The following is a 19,461-nucleotide window of genomic DNA, read 5'->3' as shown; positions in this document are numbered from 1 at the left end:
TACAACCGATGTCGAAACCTACCAAATCACATCCGTTTGATCTCAAATTTTGTACATAAATCATAATTAATATTACGGACCTACTCCAACTTCCAGAATCGAAATCTGACTCCGATATCAAAAAGTTCACTACCAGTCAAAATCTCCAAAAATTCGACTTTCGCCATTTCAAGCCTAAATAAGCTACGGATCTCCAAAACACAATCCAGACACGCCCCTAAGTCCAAAATCACCTAACGGAGCTAACGGAACTGACGGAATTCCATTCTGGAGTCGTCTTCACATAGTTCAGACTACAGTCCAAATCCCAAGGCTTAAACCTCCATTTAGGGACTAAGTATCCCAAAACACTTCAAAAATCAAAACGAAACCTCCCGGCAAGTCACAATAGCAGAAATAGATATGGGAGAAGCAGTAAATAGGGGATCAAGGCTATTACTCTCACAACGGCCGGCCGAGTCATTACATTTTTCTTGGCACTTTATGAATTTATTTGAGTGCTCATATTTAGTCGTATAGACTTGAAATGTATATATTTGGATGCATCGTTTCATGTGCGATGTCTAAAAGTTGCACCTTTGGTTTGACTTTTACCCAACGTGGTGAGTTATTCAATATATATATATATACACACACATATATATCTATATCTATACTATATTAAAAGCACGAAGACCCTTAGCGAAATGTTGTTCGCCTTTTTTACCCTTTAAAGATGAATTTCACACTAGACAAAATAGTCATTTCATTATTTCCCTACTATTTAGGAATAGTCATTTAATTTTTTTCTTAATATTTAGAAATAATTATTTAATTATTGTCCTAATATTTAGGACTTTAATTTTCAATTCTAGAATTCATACACTTTCAACTCCATTTAAATTTAGGAATATTAGATAAGCACGTTCAATTACAAACTAGGATAGTTTCGACAACTTTCGATTTAAGAGTATTTTTTCTTTCTTTTTCTTCTAACTTTTGTAGACCGCTTGCCTTTTATTTTATTAGAATATTTTTGAGGTTAGTTCAAAATATTTTCAACTATACAATTTTAAGAGTACAAATCATCTCACTAAGTAATATTAAAGCTTTTACCATTCTATACGTGAAAACAAAATAGTAAAAAAAAAACATTGAGGTTACAATTCGCCGAAAATCATTTACATTTGTTTATGAAAGTAAAAAATAAATAAAACAAAATAAGAAATCATAACAAATTAAAAAATTAAAAAGCAAAAATATTTTTGTAGATTTTATCATAAAAATATTTTTAGAAAATATAAACAATTAAAATATTTTTTTAATCAAATTGGATTTACTTTTAAAAAGTCTTTATTTAAATGAGAACTGATTATAAGTACACAAAGAAAAACAAAAATGTTACATATGTAGGAATTGATGAAAAGAATAAATTCTAATTTTGATCTTAACATGAATTTCATATTCTAAGTCCTTCCACGATAGTATGAACGTAGCCCTTTCATAATCAAACAATTGCAAGTAATACTACTACAATCATATACTCTTGCTTTCCATGGAAAACAACACTCGGATACATCCGAATGAAGAATCTGAGATGTATGATTATGTGTTCTAACAAAGAAAGAATTGTAGATTAATCATACTATAGCGGTTGAATTAATCCACTTTTTCCATAATAATTTACTTTTGCAATAATATTTTATTCTTTTCAAATATGTTGGAAACAATTCCTATATAGTATTTTTTAAACAATCGAACAATCTGCATTTTTATCATGAGAAAAAAAGATGTCTTTTGAAAGTTAGTCGACCATATTTTTGTATTTTTAGAATGAATTTCAAAATATGGGATACACGCGCAACGTGCGTACTCTAATACTAGTTATATTAAAAGCACGAAAGCCCTTAACGAAATGTCGTTCGCCTTTTTTACCATTTAAAAATAGATTTCACGCTGAACAAAGTTGTCATTCACAATATTTTCCTTATATTTATGACTTTGAAATCAATATGAAATCCTAAAATTTAGGAAGTCAAAATCAATTAAAGTTTTACCTTATATAATCACTTTCTTATTCAATAACGTAACCTAGATATTATACCGTCCTATTAATTTTTCTAATTTCTATATATCCAACAAAATATGTATAGTGAGCTAAAAGACTATAGTTTAAAACTAGCACTTTCTTTTTCCGTAAAACAAATCAAAAATAACTATAGACGTAAGAAACCTAACCAAAACAATAAATTATTTAATTATTAAATAAATAAGGAAAGAATTTATTCAAGTAAAGTATTATTTGGTTTTAAATACCTAAATATTCGGAGTTTCTTACATAATTCAAATTAGGAAGAATTTAATAACCAAAACTTTAGTTGATTTCAAAATAATACATATTAGGAAAAATTAAATTATTCTAGAAAAACTTTAAAAAGTCAATCGACTATTGCATTTCAAATATACATTATTTAATAATATTTATAAAATATTAAAAATTTAATACTCATCGATATAGGTACACGCGTAAAGCATGTAACTTAATTATTTTTTTCGTATTTACACTTTTATATATATCTACATCTATATCTATATCTATATCTATATCTATCTATACTATATTAAAAGCACGAAGGCCCTTAGCGAAATGCCGTTCGCTTTTTTTACTCTTTAAAAATAAACTTTACATTAGACAAAATTATAATTTAGTTATTATCCTAATATTTAGAACTTTAAAATTAATTAAAATTTTAATTATCAAATCTTTCCTTATTTGAATTATGTAAGAAGTCCTAATATTAAGGAGTTTAAAGTAGATATTATTTGGGGAAATAGGAGTAATATTAGTTTTTCTTTTCATTGTATAACCGACGGCAATTTCGATGAAAATATGTTTCACATTCATTCTTCTTATTGGGGAACTTATAATTCTAACAAGATGTAATATTAAATGTAAGAGATCTTGTACGAACTAATTATATATTTTAATTATTAAATATAGTTTTAAATACTACAAAAATTAATAAAGAGAATAATATATTGTTCGAGTAGGAAAAAAGTTCAAAAATAATTTGTATCTTATATACTATCATAAACATGAAATCTCAACAAATCATTAAGTCTTTGAATTAATAAATTAGAAAAATAATTAATTCATTTTTTTCAAAACCATTATGTAAGTAAAATTATTTATCAAGTTGATAAAACTTTTAAGGTACATAAATTTATTTTCACAAGAAGAGCATCTGCCATGAAAGAAATAAAAAAAATATAGCAAAGTTTATTTTAATATAGTATTAAAAGTTAAATAGCTAAAAATGCTAAGTTAAAGCATTAAGGATGTAACATAAGACAAAAGGTATCAAAAGACGTTGTCATTATTATTATTGTTTCTATTTATATTCATTCCAATAAATGACAGCTTCCTATATATTTCAGTATAGTATTATATTATTTCTTTTAATTCAAGATTAGTCATTTAAGACTTTAAATTGTTATTTATCAATACTTTTATAGGAACTATAGTCCTACCCCATCCCTCTACAATTTATAAAAGATCAAAAGATTCAAATTTTCAATTTATTTTATTATCTTTGAATATTTATGGAAAAAGTATTTTTTTAGTTTTGATAACAAAGATAACAATTATTTTCATAAGATATTTCACTCCTCATAAATCATCATAAGGCATAGAAAGACTTACATGAAGTATGATTTCTTTGTTTTATTGAGCTAGCTTAGTGAGATTAATATTCATTATTTTTAGGAACTTATATTTTTTAATATTTATTTAATAACTCAAATATATTATTTTATAATATTTACGTAATTTTTAAAAATTATATATTTATTGATATAGGTACATGTGCAAAGCGCGTACCCTAATACTAGTACTATATTAAAAGCACGAAGGCTCTTAGCGAAATATCGTTCGTCTTTTTTTCTCTTTAAAAATAGAGTTCACACTAGACAAAATAGTCATTTAACTATTTTCCTTTATTTAGGGATAGTAATTTAATTATTTACCTAATATTTAGGAGTTCAAAACCAACTAAATTTTGTCTATTAAATTCTTCCTTATTTGAACTAGGTAAAAAGTCCTAATATAACGTTTCCCTTTATTTGAATTATGTAAAATAATTATAAAGTACACACATCCCAAAGAAAATCTTATAATGCATAAATTATGTCCAGACGAATTCAAGGTTTGATACGCCAGATATGCAGAATTATTCATGGAGCTGGAAAGCTTGGGCTGATATATCTGCCAAACTTGCTGATGTCGAAGAAAAAAATCAAACAAAATATGCAAAAGTTATTCTTTCTTATTTGCCAATATAATTGTGAGTAAATTAGTTGTCCCACAAAATACACCCATCTTCCCCAGCCTTATTCCGTTCAAATCATATCACAAATTTACTATAATAATTCAAAAAATATAAGAATAATATTGGTTAACTTCAAATCCTAAATATTAGACAAAGTAATCCTAATGAGGGAGAATTATTAGAACAATGCCTTTTTGGTTATTTTATTTTATTTGGAGCTTGAAAAATAAATATTCTCAAGGAATAAAAATGATTGTTGACGTTAAAGAAACCTAACAACAAAATATAAATATTTAAGGTACCCAACAAATTAAAAATCTGTACAGTTAATTGCCATAGTCAAAATTAATTGACATACCAACTTTTATAGTTTTTGAAAAACTAAATTATTTCTTCAAAAAATAAAACGTCAACAAAATTGTAGTATTATATATAAGATATTGTCTAACATTTAGTATTAACATAGTCCTTTTTGAAACCGTCAATTACACGTAACTTCATTATAATTATAGACGATTACTTCTAGAGAAAGGCAACATATGATCATCCAAATGTATGCATGGTTATATGCTTGGTAGAGAAGAAAGTTCTCTCCACAACACAAAAAGAGTAGATAAATTAAAATATCACACCTGGATTCTACTTTTGAGGTAGTTCTTTCTAATTTGTTGGAAATAATTTTTATATTATTTTTTATTGATTAAACTAATAGAACAATTTGCATTTTCTCACTGAGAAAAAGGAAGACATCTTTTATCAATTATTTGATTTTGTTTGTGTCTTCTAGAACAGTATATGGCTTCTCATATAAAAATCACGGGAGAACTCTTAAATTTTCAAGGATTAAGTATTCTTATTAAAATTAAAAATGAAGCATGATAACTTGTATAATTGAAGTAATGATATAATAGAACTTATAATGTATTTAAGTTGAATATGTGTGGGGGATATATTGTCACGACCCAAACTCACCTATAGGTCATGATGGCGCCCAACACTACAACTAGGCAAGCCAACTAATGATTTAAACATATATCGATAAAATTTAATTCCAAGGAAAAATATAAGACACCAAATTCTACCAATGTGTGTGCCAAGACCTGGTGTCACAAGTGTATGAGCATCTAGTAGATTATACAAAACTCCAAATACTGTCTGAAATGAAAATAGACAGAATTAAAAATACTAGAAGAGGCACTGGTAGCTGCAGGATGGCTCAGAAAGGCAGCTCACCACTACGCCCCTGGATAACGAGAATGTGCGATGATATGTCCTCCACTATTATCTATCTCAGATCCTGCACAAAATGTGCAGCAAGTGTAGCATGAGTACGTAAACAACATGTACCCAGTAAGTATCAAGCCTAATCTCAAAGTGGTAGAGACGAGATGACCGACTTTGACACTCACTAAGGGTCAACAATAATAAATGGAATAAATTATAATTATTCAAATCAGCATGATTCACAAAGTTAACAATAATTTTATTCAATTAGCAGAAATAATAAAAATCCTTAAAATGCAACAATTTCCAATCTATTAATTAAATCCTTCAATTTCAATAAAAATTCTAATTTATCAAATAGCTTTACAAGATGCAATTCAATTTCAATAAATTTCTAATTTATCAAACAGCTTTACAAGCTGCAATAAACTGTCCAAGTATCGTGTAGTTATTATTATTATTAAGCACGATTTCTGCCGAGGTCGTACGACCCGATCCAGAGTTTCGTGTACACTACCGAGGGACGTGCGGCACGATCCATAGATGCATCTATCCTGCCGAGGCATTCGGCCCGCTCCACAAGAAAGGAGGACAATTTCTTATGTACCTCCGGGAGGAGAGTATATTTATTACAAGATAAATTCGGGAGGAAGAATAATTTCTCTTAATAATTAATTAATTTAAACAAAAAATTAAGCATATGGGATTTCCATCCTTTAATATTTTCCTAACAATTCACAATATATAAATATATATATCAAATAATTTAATTAAGTAAAGAATACAATTTACACAAGTAATTCATATTTTTGAGTCCTAAACTACCCGGACTTTAGCATTAATAGTAGCTACGCACGGACTCTTGTCACTTCGTGCGTACGTAGCTCCCACAATTAATAATAATTAATAATTTAATCACCTATGAGGTAATTTACCCCTTACAAGATTAGACAAGAGACTTACCTCGCTCCGAAGTTCCATAACCGGCTCCAATACCTCTCTAACTTCTTCAATTCAAAGCCACACGATCCGAATTTTTTTTTCCTTTTATACGCTCTGCCAAGCATTGATAACAGGTGGGCAGTTGCTGCTATGGAGTCGTCGGCTCGATAAAACCGCTCCTTGGGAGTAGGCAAATCAACATCACTGATCGGCTATAGTTTAATATCTCGCTTTCTTCACCTTCACTTGCGGAGAACCTATAATCAAGTGCTCCATTATTGTCTCCCCAGTCATGGAGTAAAGAGACCCCAAAACCCATTGCTCATCCATTGCTCGAACTTGAATAAGCCTAGGAGGCAAACATAACCCATAGCGCCTTGCTCTTGATCCACAGATCTGTAGGCTATAGAGTATTTGACTTCGTATCCAACATATCTATCTGCACATGGTCATCACCAAGAGGAGTCTTGAATTGTATTTATTGCTGCATATTTTTCGCCACGTACAATGAACTACGATCTCAAAACAACGAACCAAAACAAACGAGCTATTGACCCGAACCTCGAACAGGAAAAACTCGAACGCTACCCCACTTTGACAGTGATTCCAACAATGTTTTGGTGGTAGTTTTCAGCAGTTGTTTCAAGGCTTATGGGATGAAGTGTTGGTGTATTTTTACAGTGGTTTCGGAACCATATTTTTTTCTGGGAAAAACTGGCAGCGATTTGAGCTGCTGTTGTGGGTCGTTTTGGGTCTGTCTCGCAGCTAGCTTTGCTGTGATTTGAGGCTGGTGTCGCAATTATTTTGGAGTAGTCTTTGAAGCCACTTTGGAGATGACGTTAATGGAGGTTTTTTGGCGGAGCACTGCTGTATTTTTTACAGCTACTTTAGCGGACGATTGCAATGGTTCAAGGGTCTGTTTTTATGGAGTTTGGTGGCAGTTTTTGGAGCTATATTTCAGCTGGGTTTTCAAGGTGTTTTTGGTAATGTTTAGGTGTTATTTTTGGACTATTTAGGGGTGGTCTTAGGGGCTGATTTAAAGGTGAAGTTTAGTAGTTAAAACTTAGAGTTCATGGCTAAAAATGGAGCTTAAATTGCAGCTCTTTTAGTGATGCAAGTAATTGGTTTTCAGACTGTTTTAGTGTAGGAAAAAAAAAACAGGTTTCAGATTGGCTCTTGGTGGCGTGAAGAAGATGATGAGCTTAGCGGCGCTTTTCAACCTTTAGCTCTAGGTTTTTATTTTATTTTTTGTTTTCTTTTTCTTCCCCTTTTCCATTTTGATAAAACACAAGACTATAAAAATTAGAATTCCAATCTAATTTTGAAGCACAAGACCTTTGATATTGCATGGCTACCATTTTCCAAGGGTAAAATCTTAAGGCTTATACAATATAAATTAAGTAGTGAAGATCTATCCTATATTAGAATATATTATATATGTATATACTGGTTTGTTGAGAGAGAGGGAAGGGAATATACTGAGCTGAAAAGGAGAATATGTAAAGAGGGAAAAATTAAATATCCACCTCAAACCAAACTTAGGAAATTCTAAAACTTTCAAAATGTCAACTTTCCACAATAAGCGCCGAAATGCTCCCGGGTGACCCGATACTCAATCCGAACATACGCCCAAGTCCGAAAATATCATACGAACCTATTGGGATCTTTAAATCCCGATTCCGAGATCGTTTACTCAAAAGTTAAATCTTAGTCAGCTCTTCCAACTTAAAGCTTTCGAGATGAGAATTTTCCATCTGAATCAACTCCGAACTTCCCGAAACTCAATTCCGACTACGCGTATAAGTCATAGTACATAAAGTGAAGCTACTCAAGGCCTCAAACCATCGAACGATGCGCTAAAGCTCAAAATGATAGGTTGTGTCGTTACATTCTCCCCCACTTAAACATATGTTTGTCCTTAAACGTGCCAATAACTGTTCTGGAGCTGACCAAAATCACTGTTTAGCACCTCGTGCACGTACCCGTGCCACCACAAACCATATGAGCATATTAGATCGTGCCAGACTGAAGATCCTCCCTATAACTTTGGCTAACAAGCCTTAGAACCAAATTCCAACATCCAGAATTCTCTACGAGGCCCGATTCTAACATATGAACACCGTATCAATCCCTACACACTGCACCAAAACGTGATCATGCACCTATGCTAAAATTACACCATGCACCACATAAGTCGTTTACCCATAATAACATCCTCCGACAACAATAGTTGCAATTTCACGAATCTGATGCCTGCAATACACCTCATAACACATATAAGCCATGTTCCAACTCTTGCAATATTTCCACGACGAAAGAGATGCGTAGAAACTCATTACTACCTGCAGAATCAATAAATCACGGAGTGTCTCCTCCTGAAAAGAACCATTACCTTATTCTGAACTGAATAACGATATTTTCTCTTAAATATACCCTACATAAATTCGATCGCACTGATCTCAGATCAAATAAATCTCGTCTCACCCAGTACAAGCTGCTCGGGAAATAAGCCACCTTAAACACTGTCTAAAATCTCATGCAGCGCCAACAAGCTACAACTCGAATATGACTCATAAGGAAGAACGAACTCCGATAAGGAACTAACTACCCAACCCGTGTAACGAATAAAACGGCCAAATCGATGGTATAAACCTTTCTCGGAGACGAGAAACAAGACACACAAAAATAAGTATAGAGAACCGTACTCAACATCTCACTGTTGCGGCCTGCAACCCGATCCAACATGACACTGCTACGGCATGCAACCTGATCCAAATAGTATACCCGTGGCGGTGTGCCACCCGATCCGCACATAAAAATTAAGAAGAAAACACACACATCAAGTCGTAACGCTTATACTTACGAGATGACCGAATATCGACCACAAGCAAGCCGAGTGCAAAAAGTACGACTCTGGGGAGACGAATAGTGTCACACGATACGAAACTCAAGCGCAACTAACATGTGATAAATGACCTGCATCTCGAGATCCATCCTGCTCACATAACATTACAAGCTACACGCAACCTCATATCGATTTTGATCATACCATACTGGACTAATAACTTTTCAAGGATCCACAATGGCCCTATTCATGCCTTTTCCGCACCTGCGATAGTCGTAGATGCGACAGAGAGTTCGCAGGCGCGAGATGTCTCGACATAACTCTAAAATGCAAAGGTTCGCGATTTTTGCTCATTTTCAAGATTTTGAGCTCGGGTTTGGGGATTTCTTGAGAGCCTTTTTTGAGGGTTTCTTGAGGTAAGTCCCTTGTGATTATTTTTTATCAATAATCTTGTTTCCCATTTATTTTGCCACCTAGTTAGTGTGTATTTAAGGTGGAAATTGGGAGTTGGAGGCTAGAGATTTGAAAAGTTTGATTTGTGAATTTGAAGGACCATTTGGTGTCGGATTTTTATAAATTTGATATGGTTAGACTCGTGAGTGAATGGGCTTTCGGATTTTGAATTTTACCCGATTCCAAGACGTGGGCCCGAGTCGACTATTTAGGACGAATTTCGAAATTTTTGTTAAAGTATTGATTTCATTAATTAGATGAGTCTATTATGGTTGTATTTATGATATGTAATTACTTTTGGCTAGATTTGGGCCATTCGGAGCCGGATATTCGTGGGAAAAGCATTGTGACCGATTGATTGAGCATGGTTCGAGGTAACTGGCTTGCCTAACTTTGTGCAGGGGAAATTCCCCTAAGATTTGGAACTATTTTGATATGTGAGTGCCGAGTACGTGAGGTGACAAGTACGTACACGGGCTAGTTGTGGAAAAACCCGATTTTTTTACTGTGCAGCAACTTGTTTTCCTTTTATTTTGAGTTATACCATTTTAATGAGTATTAATCTATTTTTATTCTTAATTGATTTATTCCAATATGTGTAGCTATCCTGTTTAGTCTAATACAGCATGTCTACGTGTCTTAACTGCTTATGTGAACTCTGTGCAGCATGCTTAGTGAATTTCCTGCTTCTTCCTTGACTGGTACTTAGTCTAAATCATAAGATTTCGTGATATAGTTGTATTTCTATTGTTTGCGCTGCATATTTACTTTGGGACTACGGGATGGTATTCCGGGAGCTCCCCTTGTACTGCATATTTACTTTGGGACTACGGAACGGTATTTCGGGATATCCCCTTGTACTGCATATTTACTTTGGGACTACGAAACGGTATTTCGGGAGATCCCCTTGTACTGCATATTTACTTTGGGACTACGAAACGGTATTGCGGGAGATCCCCTGCACATTTACGTTTGGAACTACGAGACGGTATCTCGCGAGATCCCCTATTGTATTTCTGTGTATTGAGCCGTTACCTTCTATGAATTCTTTCTTATTAAATTTCAGTCTTTATTTTACTGCGATATTTCATTCTTGCCTTGCTTTATTATCATATTCCAGTAGGGCCCGGACCTGACCTCGTCACTACTCTACCGAAGTTAGGCTTGGCACTTACTGGGTATCGATTGTGGTGTACTCATGCTACTCTTCAGCACATATTTTTCTTGTGCAGATCCAGGTGCTCCTTATCAGCCGCACTATTAGTGAGCCGGAACAACTTTGGAGACTTCAAGGTATATCTGCCGCGTCCGCAAACCTCGGAGTCCACTTCCTACTCTTCCCCATGTCCATTATCTTCTGTATTTTCTTTTGATAGACTCTAATATATATATAGACACTAGACTTTTCCTCCTGTAGTTTGTGATTCACGATATTCCGGATTTTGGGATTGTTGTATATTTTTAAATAGTTGGTTAAATTTATATTTTTATTTTATTATTTCCGCAAAAAATATTAGGCTTACTTAGTTGTAGAGACTAGGTGCCGTCACGACGTCGCACGGAAGGAAAAATTGGGTCATGACAAAAAATTAGTACTCGGTTAAATTTTCTACCGTACCAAATAATATCTAGACAAGTGTGATTACATTACTTATATTTGCAGTACTTATATCTTTCTCAAATCAGAGAACTCTCTCTATCATCCGCCATGATAATGAAAATATCATCTAGCTTGGAGACGAAACTGAGTAGGCTGGGGATTAGTTCGAGGATTACTCTGACTATCCTCGGAAAGCTTTTTTCTCCCCTTTTCAAATTTTTTATTTGGAAGACGTGCAAGAAAACTATCCAGATCAGTACCCATAGTACTCTTCTTCTAAAGTCATCCAATCTAATGGCTAAACAGTCAAATGCTTTGTTTGCCGATTGTCAAGTTAACCGAATGTATTAAATTTCTGGACTTTATTAAAATCAGAAGTAAAGAAATTCATGGTTATTAACATCCCCGGTCTCTAAGGATGTGAGGTTATAAAAGTTTTGGGTACAACTAAAAGCCTAAGAGTCAAAACTCAAAGATTAAATATTCCGGATGGACACTAAAAAATATGAGATCAAACTTTTTGTGGTAGTGGTACTTTTTCAGCACCAACCGATCATTGACAAAAGAAAAATAAGTGACGAAGTTGTCATCTGAATCCCCAAGCTCTGCACTCTTTTTTCCTTCGGCTGGTTTTTGTCCATGTTGGGGTTTTTACGACAAGGTTTTAAATGAGGCAGAGGCGAGGGTGAAAAAGATAAAATCTTCCACTTCCCGATCACATCACAGTGAGTAACCGAAAAATGGGGGACTATCTGTATTAGTGAAAAGTAGACTCGCCACATGGGTCTATTAAATGGTGACATGTGTTAGCAAAGTTATGAGAAAGGTGAAGAATGACATGTAAAGGTGATATGTGAAACACCCTCTGGACCAAACATACTCGTACAGTGCATGTTAGTCTCGGAATTAATCATCACATAGTAGCCCTGGATCAAGTACGGGAGAATAGTTCATAATTACAAATGAGGAAAGAATCAATTAATCCCGGATTATATGAGATTTATCATCATTACGCCATCAGTTACAAATCAATTATATAACATACAATAAATGCAATAAATGATTGTAACAGTCAGAACAAGGCAATCAATTATGAGATTGACTCAACAGGCACGGGATTGACTCAACAGGCACGAGATTGACTCATCATTTACAGAATTAACTCATCATTTATGGAATTAACTCATCAGTTACGGAATTAACTCATCGGTTATGGAATTTCAGCATTTACACGGCTGTTACAAGTCTTCCAAAAGTTACGGATGAATTGAGTAAATGCTCATAATGGACCCGTAATTCAAGGAGAATGGTTACATAGATTTAGCCCTATAAATAGACACACTTTTATCACAATGGAGAATCTCATTTTCTTCTCTAGAATTCTATAAATTGTAATTCATAGCATCTTGCTCCCAAGTTAGTCATAGTTCGCCCTTCAAGCTTTGTTCGGCTCATCATCCTATCAAGGATCATTCAATAAGAATTATTTTTTCTCTGCTTTATATTTAATATATTATCTGTCATTGAATTTATTTTTTACTTCTCTATCACATTGTATTAACGAAAATTTATATCTTTCGGATCGAATCGGTTGTTTGTGGCCCGTCATATAAAATTTATTACTTTGACATTGAAAATCATTTTTTTGGGTTAAACAAGGCCACGGTTGAGAAGATAAGAAAGAGAAGAAATAGAATCTCAGAGATCTTGGCCTTCTCTTTCCAGTGAAGTTGCACAATGTGCGTAAAGTATAAAATAAATATTAAAGAAAAAAACATACCACATTGAGAACAAGCAGTTGAACAGACTAATAACATATGGTATGCCTGAAAAAATTTCTGTTGATCTCTTTCTAATAATCCTCTGAAAGTTAATCCTATAACATCATCAGAAATTAGTAAATAAATTATCACAAAGCACCAAAATCAGTAACGGGAAAAAGAGCGAGAGAGAAAAAAAACCACAAACACACACAGTAAAAGTGGAAATTCAAGAAGGCTTACATAGGCGCCAAGAGTAACAAACTATTTAAAATTCCTGCCCCAAGAAGAAAGGATAAATTAAAAACCTCATGATAGTTATCATGGACAATATCCAAGAAATTAAAAAAAAGAAAACTACAAGAAAATGAAAGTCCCACCAAAAATGCCAAAGACGGTGTGGAGAGTATGGATTACTTCCATGGCAGAGAAGCTTAATTTCCTCTCGAGCACAAAAGGTGGAAACAACCTGAAACGAGAAGCAAAAGGTGCAGCCAATCTTGATTACATGTGATATATATAGAAAATACTTCCTTTTGCTGGCTTGTTTTGCAGCAGTTTAGCGTCACAATACAAAAGTAGATGGTCGTGAGCACAAGTGGAATCAGTATTTGAACTTTATGAGTTCTAAATTTTAGAATAAAAATATTATGTGTTAGTAACTAAGTTTTTTATTTAAATTTTGTATGTATATAATAATTTTTTTTAATACAAATATAAAATTTAGACTAATGCTACTATGTTCGACCGAACCCGTATATCGTCTAGGTCCATCCCACCCTCACCTAATGAACATATTCTTGTACCGACTCAAACGCGATAAGATTGCTAAACATTTTTCAGAATTAGTTTATTTACGTGTATATAGTCATTTAGTAGTATTGAGTCCAAAAAAATTCTTTATCACCTTTAAAACCATTTAGTAATGTTGTTAGGCAAGAATTGGGGATTAATTGATGACGTCCATCTTACAGGCGAGTGGGAAATGGTTAGACTCTATTCTTTTATCTCCTAATGTTGCTGCCGTATTATTAAATAAAAATGGCAAAAGAATAACATTAACTCTATACACCTTTCAGCTCAATGTTCCTTCCTTTTTCCTTCTATTTTCTTTTCTTTTCATTTTGGCCCTTTTATCATCATTCAAAACCAAAATACTTATTCCACTCCCCCCCAAACCCCCTTGCCCCGCCATGTTGGAAACATTGAAACTTAAAGAAATCTTAAGAAAAGACAATGGCATCTCTTTTGCTTTTTCAGCGTAATATACTAACTGTTCTTACTTGAAATGGATACGTTTTATCAGACATCTTAATGTGACCGCTTTACTCATCATTAAGAAAAAGACTATCCAAAAAAAAGGTTTAGATACTTCTGCCTTTGAATGAAAATTAAGCGGATCTTTTGACTAATTTTAGTGGAAGAAAAGCTGAGAATTATATTCTTACTTTGTTTACCTCCAGATTAAGTATCGTTCTCTTTTGTAAAACGAAGAAGTTAGATGATCAATCGAACATGTTGAATGAAAAAAAAAACATAAGAGTAAAGAAAAGAAAGAAAAAAAAAAGGGTCAACTTAAGTTTCGTGGGATATTACGTCGTTTTACTGCCAGTTTCATCCAATCTCTGGTAACTTGGCTTTTTATTTCATGGTACATGTATTGGAGTTTCTAATTAGTTAAAATTAAGAAAATGCATGACATTGGAAGAAAAATTTCAGAACTCCAAAGCTCAGGAGCTCAAGGCCTATATTAACTTCTTATTTAACGAAACTTGTAATACCCAATGCCTTATCCTTATTCCACATTCTCTCATTTTCAATACCGAAAATACTTTACCATAACCACTCTCTTTGATTCCCACTATATGGCACCATTGAGCAATGAATCTCAGCATAAAATGGTGTGCAACTTTTCAGGAGATTAAACTAATATTGGAGTTATTTTTTATTTTGTCCTCTTTGAAATCTAGAGTTTGTTGACTTGAAAGGTGATTTCTAAGCTTAATATCTATTTGTATTAAGGAAGCATCCATGTATTCTTTTGGTTTCAAAAAAAAAAAAAAAAAAAATATATATATATATATATATATATATATATATATATATATATATATATATATATATATATATATATATATATATATCCATGTTTTCTTTCAAATGATGGAGAACAATGTATCTATCTTGTAGAATCACACCTTTAAAAAAGCTCCTGATAACTCTAATACGTACTACCATTTGATACCAAAATTTTAGAAGCTAGAGAATTGAAGTCGAGAAAATTGGACTCCACTCGGGGAAAATGAATACCTCCAAGAAAACTGAAATGGTTGAAACCAAGACAAAAAAAGGAACTATATATAGTAAGCTGAAATTGCAAATTGATTTGATGATTTGTGACTGATTTAGGGATACTCCTATTATGATTTATACATATATAATTGGTGGCTTAAATGTTTCATTGTAACACCAGCCACTAAAATGCTCTTAATTGCAAATACAATAAACACCTTGCTAACTGCATCAATGAATCTAACTACAACAAGTTCGCTCAAATACACCCTCCTCCAGCTATAGTTCATAATCCATCTTATTTGCTTCCATATTTTTCTCAGTTATATTTTTCTGCATCTCATTTTCGACGCAATCTAGCTTCTTTTCTTGGAATTTTCCAAGCCCTGTTTCGATTGAACCGTTCATTTCGTCTTTCTTGCCTTCCCCTTTGTTATCGCGATAAATTGCATATAAAATCAACTGCACCGATCCTAATAAAGTTCCAATTGCATTTGGTACCTAGCAAAAATTAAGATTTAGTTATCCACATAATGATTTGTGGATTTATTTTTCCAGCCTCTAATTTGGAGATCAACCAAGTAATTATCATGTGTTTCTACAAAATAACTAGTAAAATTTTAGTTATGAAAAGATCAAAGTAAAAGCCACTGAATGTTTCAAATTAAAGCTACTTACAATAATGAAGGGGTCCTTCCCAAGCAAGCCGTAGATTGCCCATGAGGTACTAGAGTTGAATACAGATAGTGACAAGAAGAATGGCATGTACTCTACACTTTTAGATTTGATCACTTGCCTCTGCCAAAGAAATAAAGGACAAAGGAAACAAAAACGTCAAAATGTATTTCTTAGTTATGCGAAATAGTCTATTTATGCTATCCGTGGGGTGAGTCGGGTCTAATCTAAGATAGGATGGACCAAAAGTTTTGGATGGATGCCACGTGTCCAGTCTGTCAAGTCAAGAGTATATGTGTTTGGATAGCAAGAGGGTAGGGGTTCTTTTGATCCAATAATATAACGAGTGATATCCGGTTACTTATTAGTAGTATATATGAGGTAAGATTAAAAGACATACCATAACAGTAAGAGGAGCAGCAAACATCATAATACAGGTAATAGCAAAAGCTAAGCCACAAAGGAGCTTTCTTTTATTGCCATGGAGTGTTAACACAGAGACCAAAGCCACGATTGAAAATATGGAAAGCACCACAAATAGAGTTCCAGACATCTTAATCTTCTCCCTCTTGGGTGCAAATATGAGGAAAATTAACACATAGATTGCCTCCAACCCACCACCTATAGAAGCCAGAACTGTTAACAACGTGTTGTTCGCTGACACAAAAGGCAGACCATACCTGTTTTTTATTCACAACAAGTAGAATTCCTAAATTAAACTCAATATTTGTTTTTCAGAAAAAAAATCAAGAACACTACTATCTCTAATTGGATGTTTTTTTAAGAAAAGTATTCATGTGCTGAGGTCATGGGTTCAAGTTTCATTGTCAAAGAAAAAAAGGAATTTTGTTGTACATGTTCCCGGAAACAAAAAAAAAAGTCAGGTCCCCATGTGAGGAATTGTGTTGCAAACCTAACATAAATAAATAAAAGTATTTCATTTCTAACAAATTAAATTTTTAGACGAAATATTCGTTCAAGTTACACATTATAAAAAAGAAAAAAAACTTCCAAAAGTTGCCTGCTCTCTCTCACATGTAGTATTCTTAGACAAAAAATGTGGTTCGAGTATCGTGATTGCCTTCCATTATGAAAGGAAAAGAATGAATTTTTGCGGGTGCTTGATCTACGAAATAAAGTTATAAATAAATGTATTTCCACTCTCACGCGCGGATAAAATTTTTATTTGAGTTGGTAGCATATTTCAACACTATATCTTGTTCCACCTTACCTCTCAATATCTTGTATTATAATCCGATACTTAAATAAAAAATTATTTGTCTTTTTTAAGCTACTTTTTTGAAATCAAAGAAGCTAAGTGGAAAGGAGAAGGAGACAATAGGAGTTGCACTAATGTCGTGTGGCAGACTGTTTTCTCTTACGACTAGGGTTTGTGAAAAATTGTCATCTATTAATTAAGATTTGAAAACTAACAATTTCCTTCTTTTATTTTTTAAATACTAATTTGGTTAGTTGCCCCCCTCTCTTCTCCCCCTGGTCTGGTCATGGCTCAGACGCTAAACTTGATCACTAAAAAAGAGTTGGAAAAAACAGCTGGTTGAAATGTGACTTGGAGAAGCTTAGTAATTACCAAGCTGAGAACAAGCAGTTGAACAGACTCATTAAATATGGCACACCCGAAAATTTCTCTGTTGATCTCTTCATAATAATCCTTTTGAATGTAATCCTGTAGTGTCAAAATATGACAATTCTTTTATTAGTTTTGTTGAGATAACAACACACATGCATACATAAAGAAAGAAAATTAAACTTGATCGAAGACTTACAAGGGCGCCAAGAAGAGTAATATACCAAAAACATTTCCTATTCAAAGAAAAACAGATGAAGAAAAAATATATCATAAACAACTCAAAGGAATTCAACTAATTAAGAATTAATTAATAAACACAGGAAGCAATAATAGGACAATAAAATTAAAATCCCACCAAAAAGTCCGAAGGTCGTGTGGAGAATTTTGATGACATGACCCATATTAACTGAGAATGATGATAATTAGTTTATCCCAGTATGTATAAAATGGTGCAGGCAATTAAGCATGATTTATATCTACATACATATATGATATATAGAGCCATAATTTGGTGATTTGCTGAGGAATTATCCACTACTTTTTGTTTGCTTGTTCTGCACTAGAATATTCAGTGTGATCCAGGCCCTACAAACTCCACTTAATTGCTTTGAATCATTTGGTTGTTTTGATGAATTAGGGTAAAACAGGGAAAATAATGTAAGCTATAATTTGCAGCCTCGAATTTCTTACTTAAACATTACATTATCAATACTAATCGGCTATGACTCTATATATATACATGTTCCCACTCATTTCATTCCAATACTATTTAAATTGTCTTCTCTGTAACCATGGGTGGCAGCAGGGGGCGGAAGTGGTTCATCCGAACCCCTTTCGTCAAAAAATTATACAATATATACTAGGTTAAAATTATTTTTTATGTATAATATAGTAGATGTTGAGCTTTTTGTATATTTCCTCCTTTATATTTTCAACTGAAATTTCTGGGTCGCTATTGTTTGTAAGTAGAGGTTCTAAAAATCAAATATTTAATCCTCTAGTGACATACAGGACTCAGTAAATTCGTGGCAGACAATACCAGATCTAATTTATATAAGTGTAATAATTAACTGGAAGAATCTCAACTTGTTGGTATCATCTATGAATTCGTATTTCCATTTTGTTACGTTATTGAATTAAGACTGTATTAATTCAGAGAAATTGCAGATATTTTTATAGAATTCATGGCCATGAAACTTTTGATCGTTCCTCTTTAGTTTAACACTCTCGATCATCATAATATTACCTCCACATACTGTGCATATGGACATATATTTATGTACGATATGTCCAAACAATTTTAGACGACCTTCTCAGATTTTATTATGATCATGCGGCATGCACCCATCATAACATCACATTTTTAGCAGGGGCGTATCTAGGGGTTCCATGGGGCACGTGAACCTATGCTCCCGCCCTAAATCATGTATAGTAATGTTATATTTTAAAAAAAAATATTTAAATATATTTGTGTGCACCTACGCTCAAAGTATTATATGATATGATGGTTATTGAGTGTATCTCTCTAGGTGAGATTGTGAGTACAAATCTTATGTCAATCTTGTTGTTTTTTCCTTTTTTTTTCTAAAAGTAGATGCCCATGGGAGATGGGTGTATCTAGTGTTATTTTTTGGGTATTAATTAAGTACTTTTTCTTTTTATTTCTTTTTTTGTTTGGTTAATTCTTTCTAAATTTTCACACGTTGAAATTCATATTCTTCTTTTGTCGCTATAAAATCTTATATGATTAAACAAAATGTGTATATTAAGAC

The 19,461-nt window shown here is 33.0% G+C and overlaps 1 protein-coding gene across 1 annotated transcript; it reads right to left on the bottom strand.

Moving 5' to 3' along the window:
- Positions 1 to 15,461: 15,461 nt before the first annotated feature.
- Positions 15,462 to 18,181, bottom strand: LOC107770987 (bidirectional sugar transporter SWEET1-like). Its single transcript, XM_016590313.2, has 6 exons — positions 18,045 to 18,181; positions 17,886 to 17,922; positions 17,690 to 17,785; positions 16,499 to 16,778; positions 16,102 to 16,221; positions 15,462 to 15,924 (listed from the first exon to the last, which is right to left on the bottom strand). The coding sequence occupies exons 1-6, from the start codon at positions 18,088 to 18,090 to the stop codon at positions 15,703 to 15,705; spliced, it is 801 nt and encodes a 266-aa protein (XP_016445799.1). The 5' UTR covers positions 18,091 to 18,181; the 3' UTR covers positions 15,462 to 15,702.
- Positions 18,182 to 19,461: the final 1,280 nt, after the last annotated feature.

Source organism: Nicotiana tabacum, chromosome 12 (assembly GCF_000715075.1).
Source record: "Nicotiana tabacum cultivar K326 chromosome 12, ASM71507v2, whole genome shotgun sequence".
Lineage (NCBI taxonomy): Eukaryota > Viridiplantae > Streptophyta > Magnoliopsida > Solanales > Solanaceae > Nicotiana > Nicotiana tabacum.
This window is presented reverse-complemented; position numbering and strand designations above follow the sequence as displayed.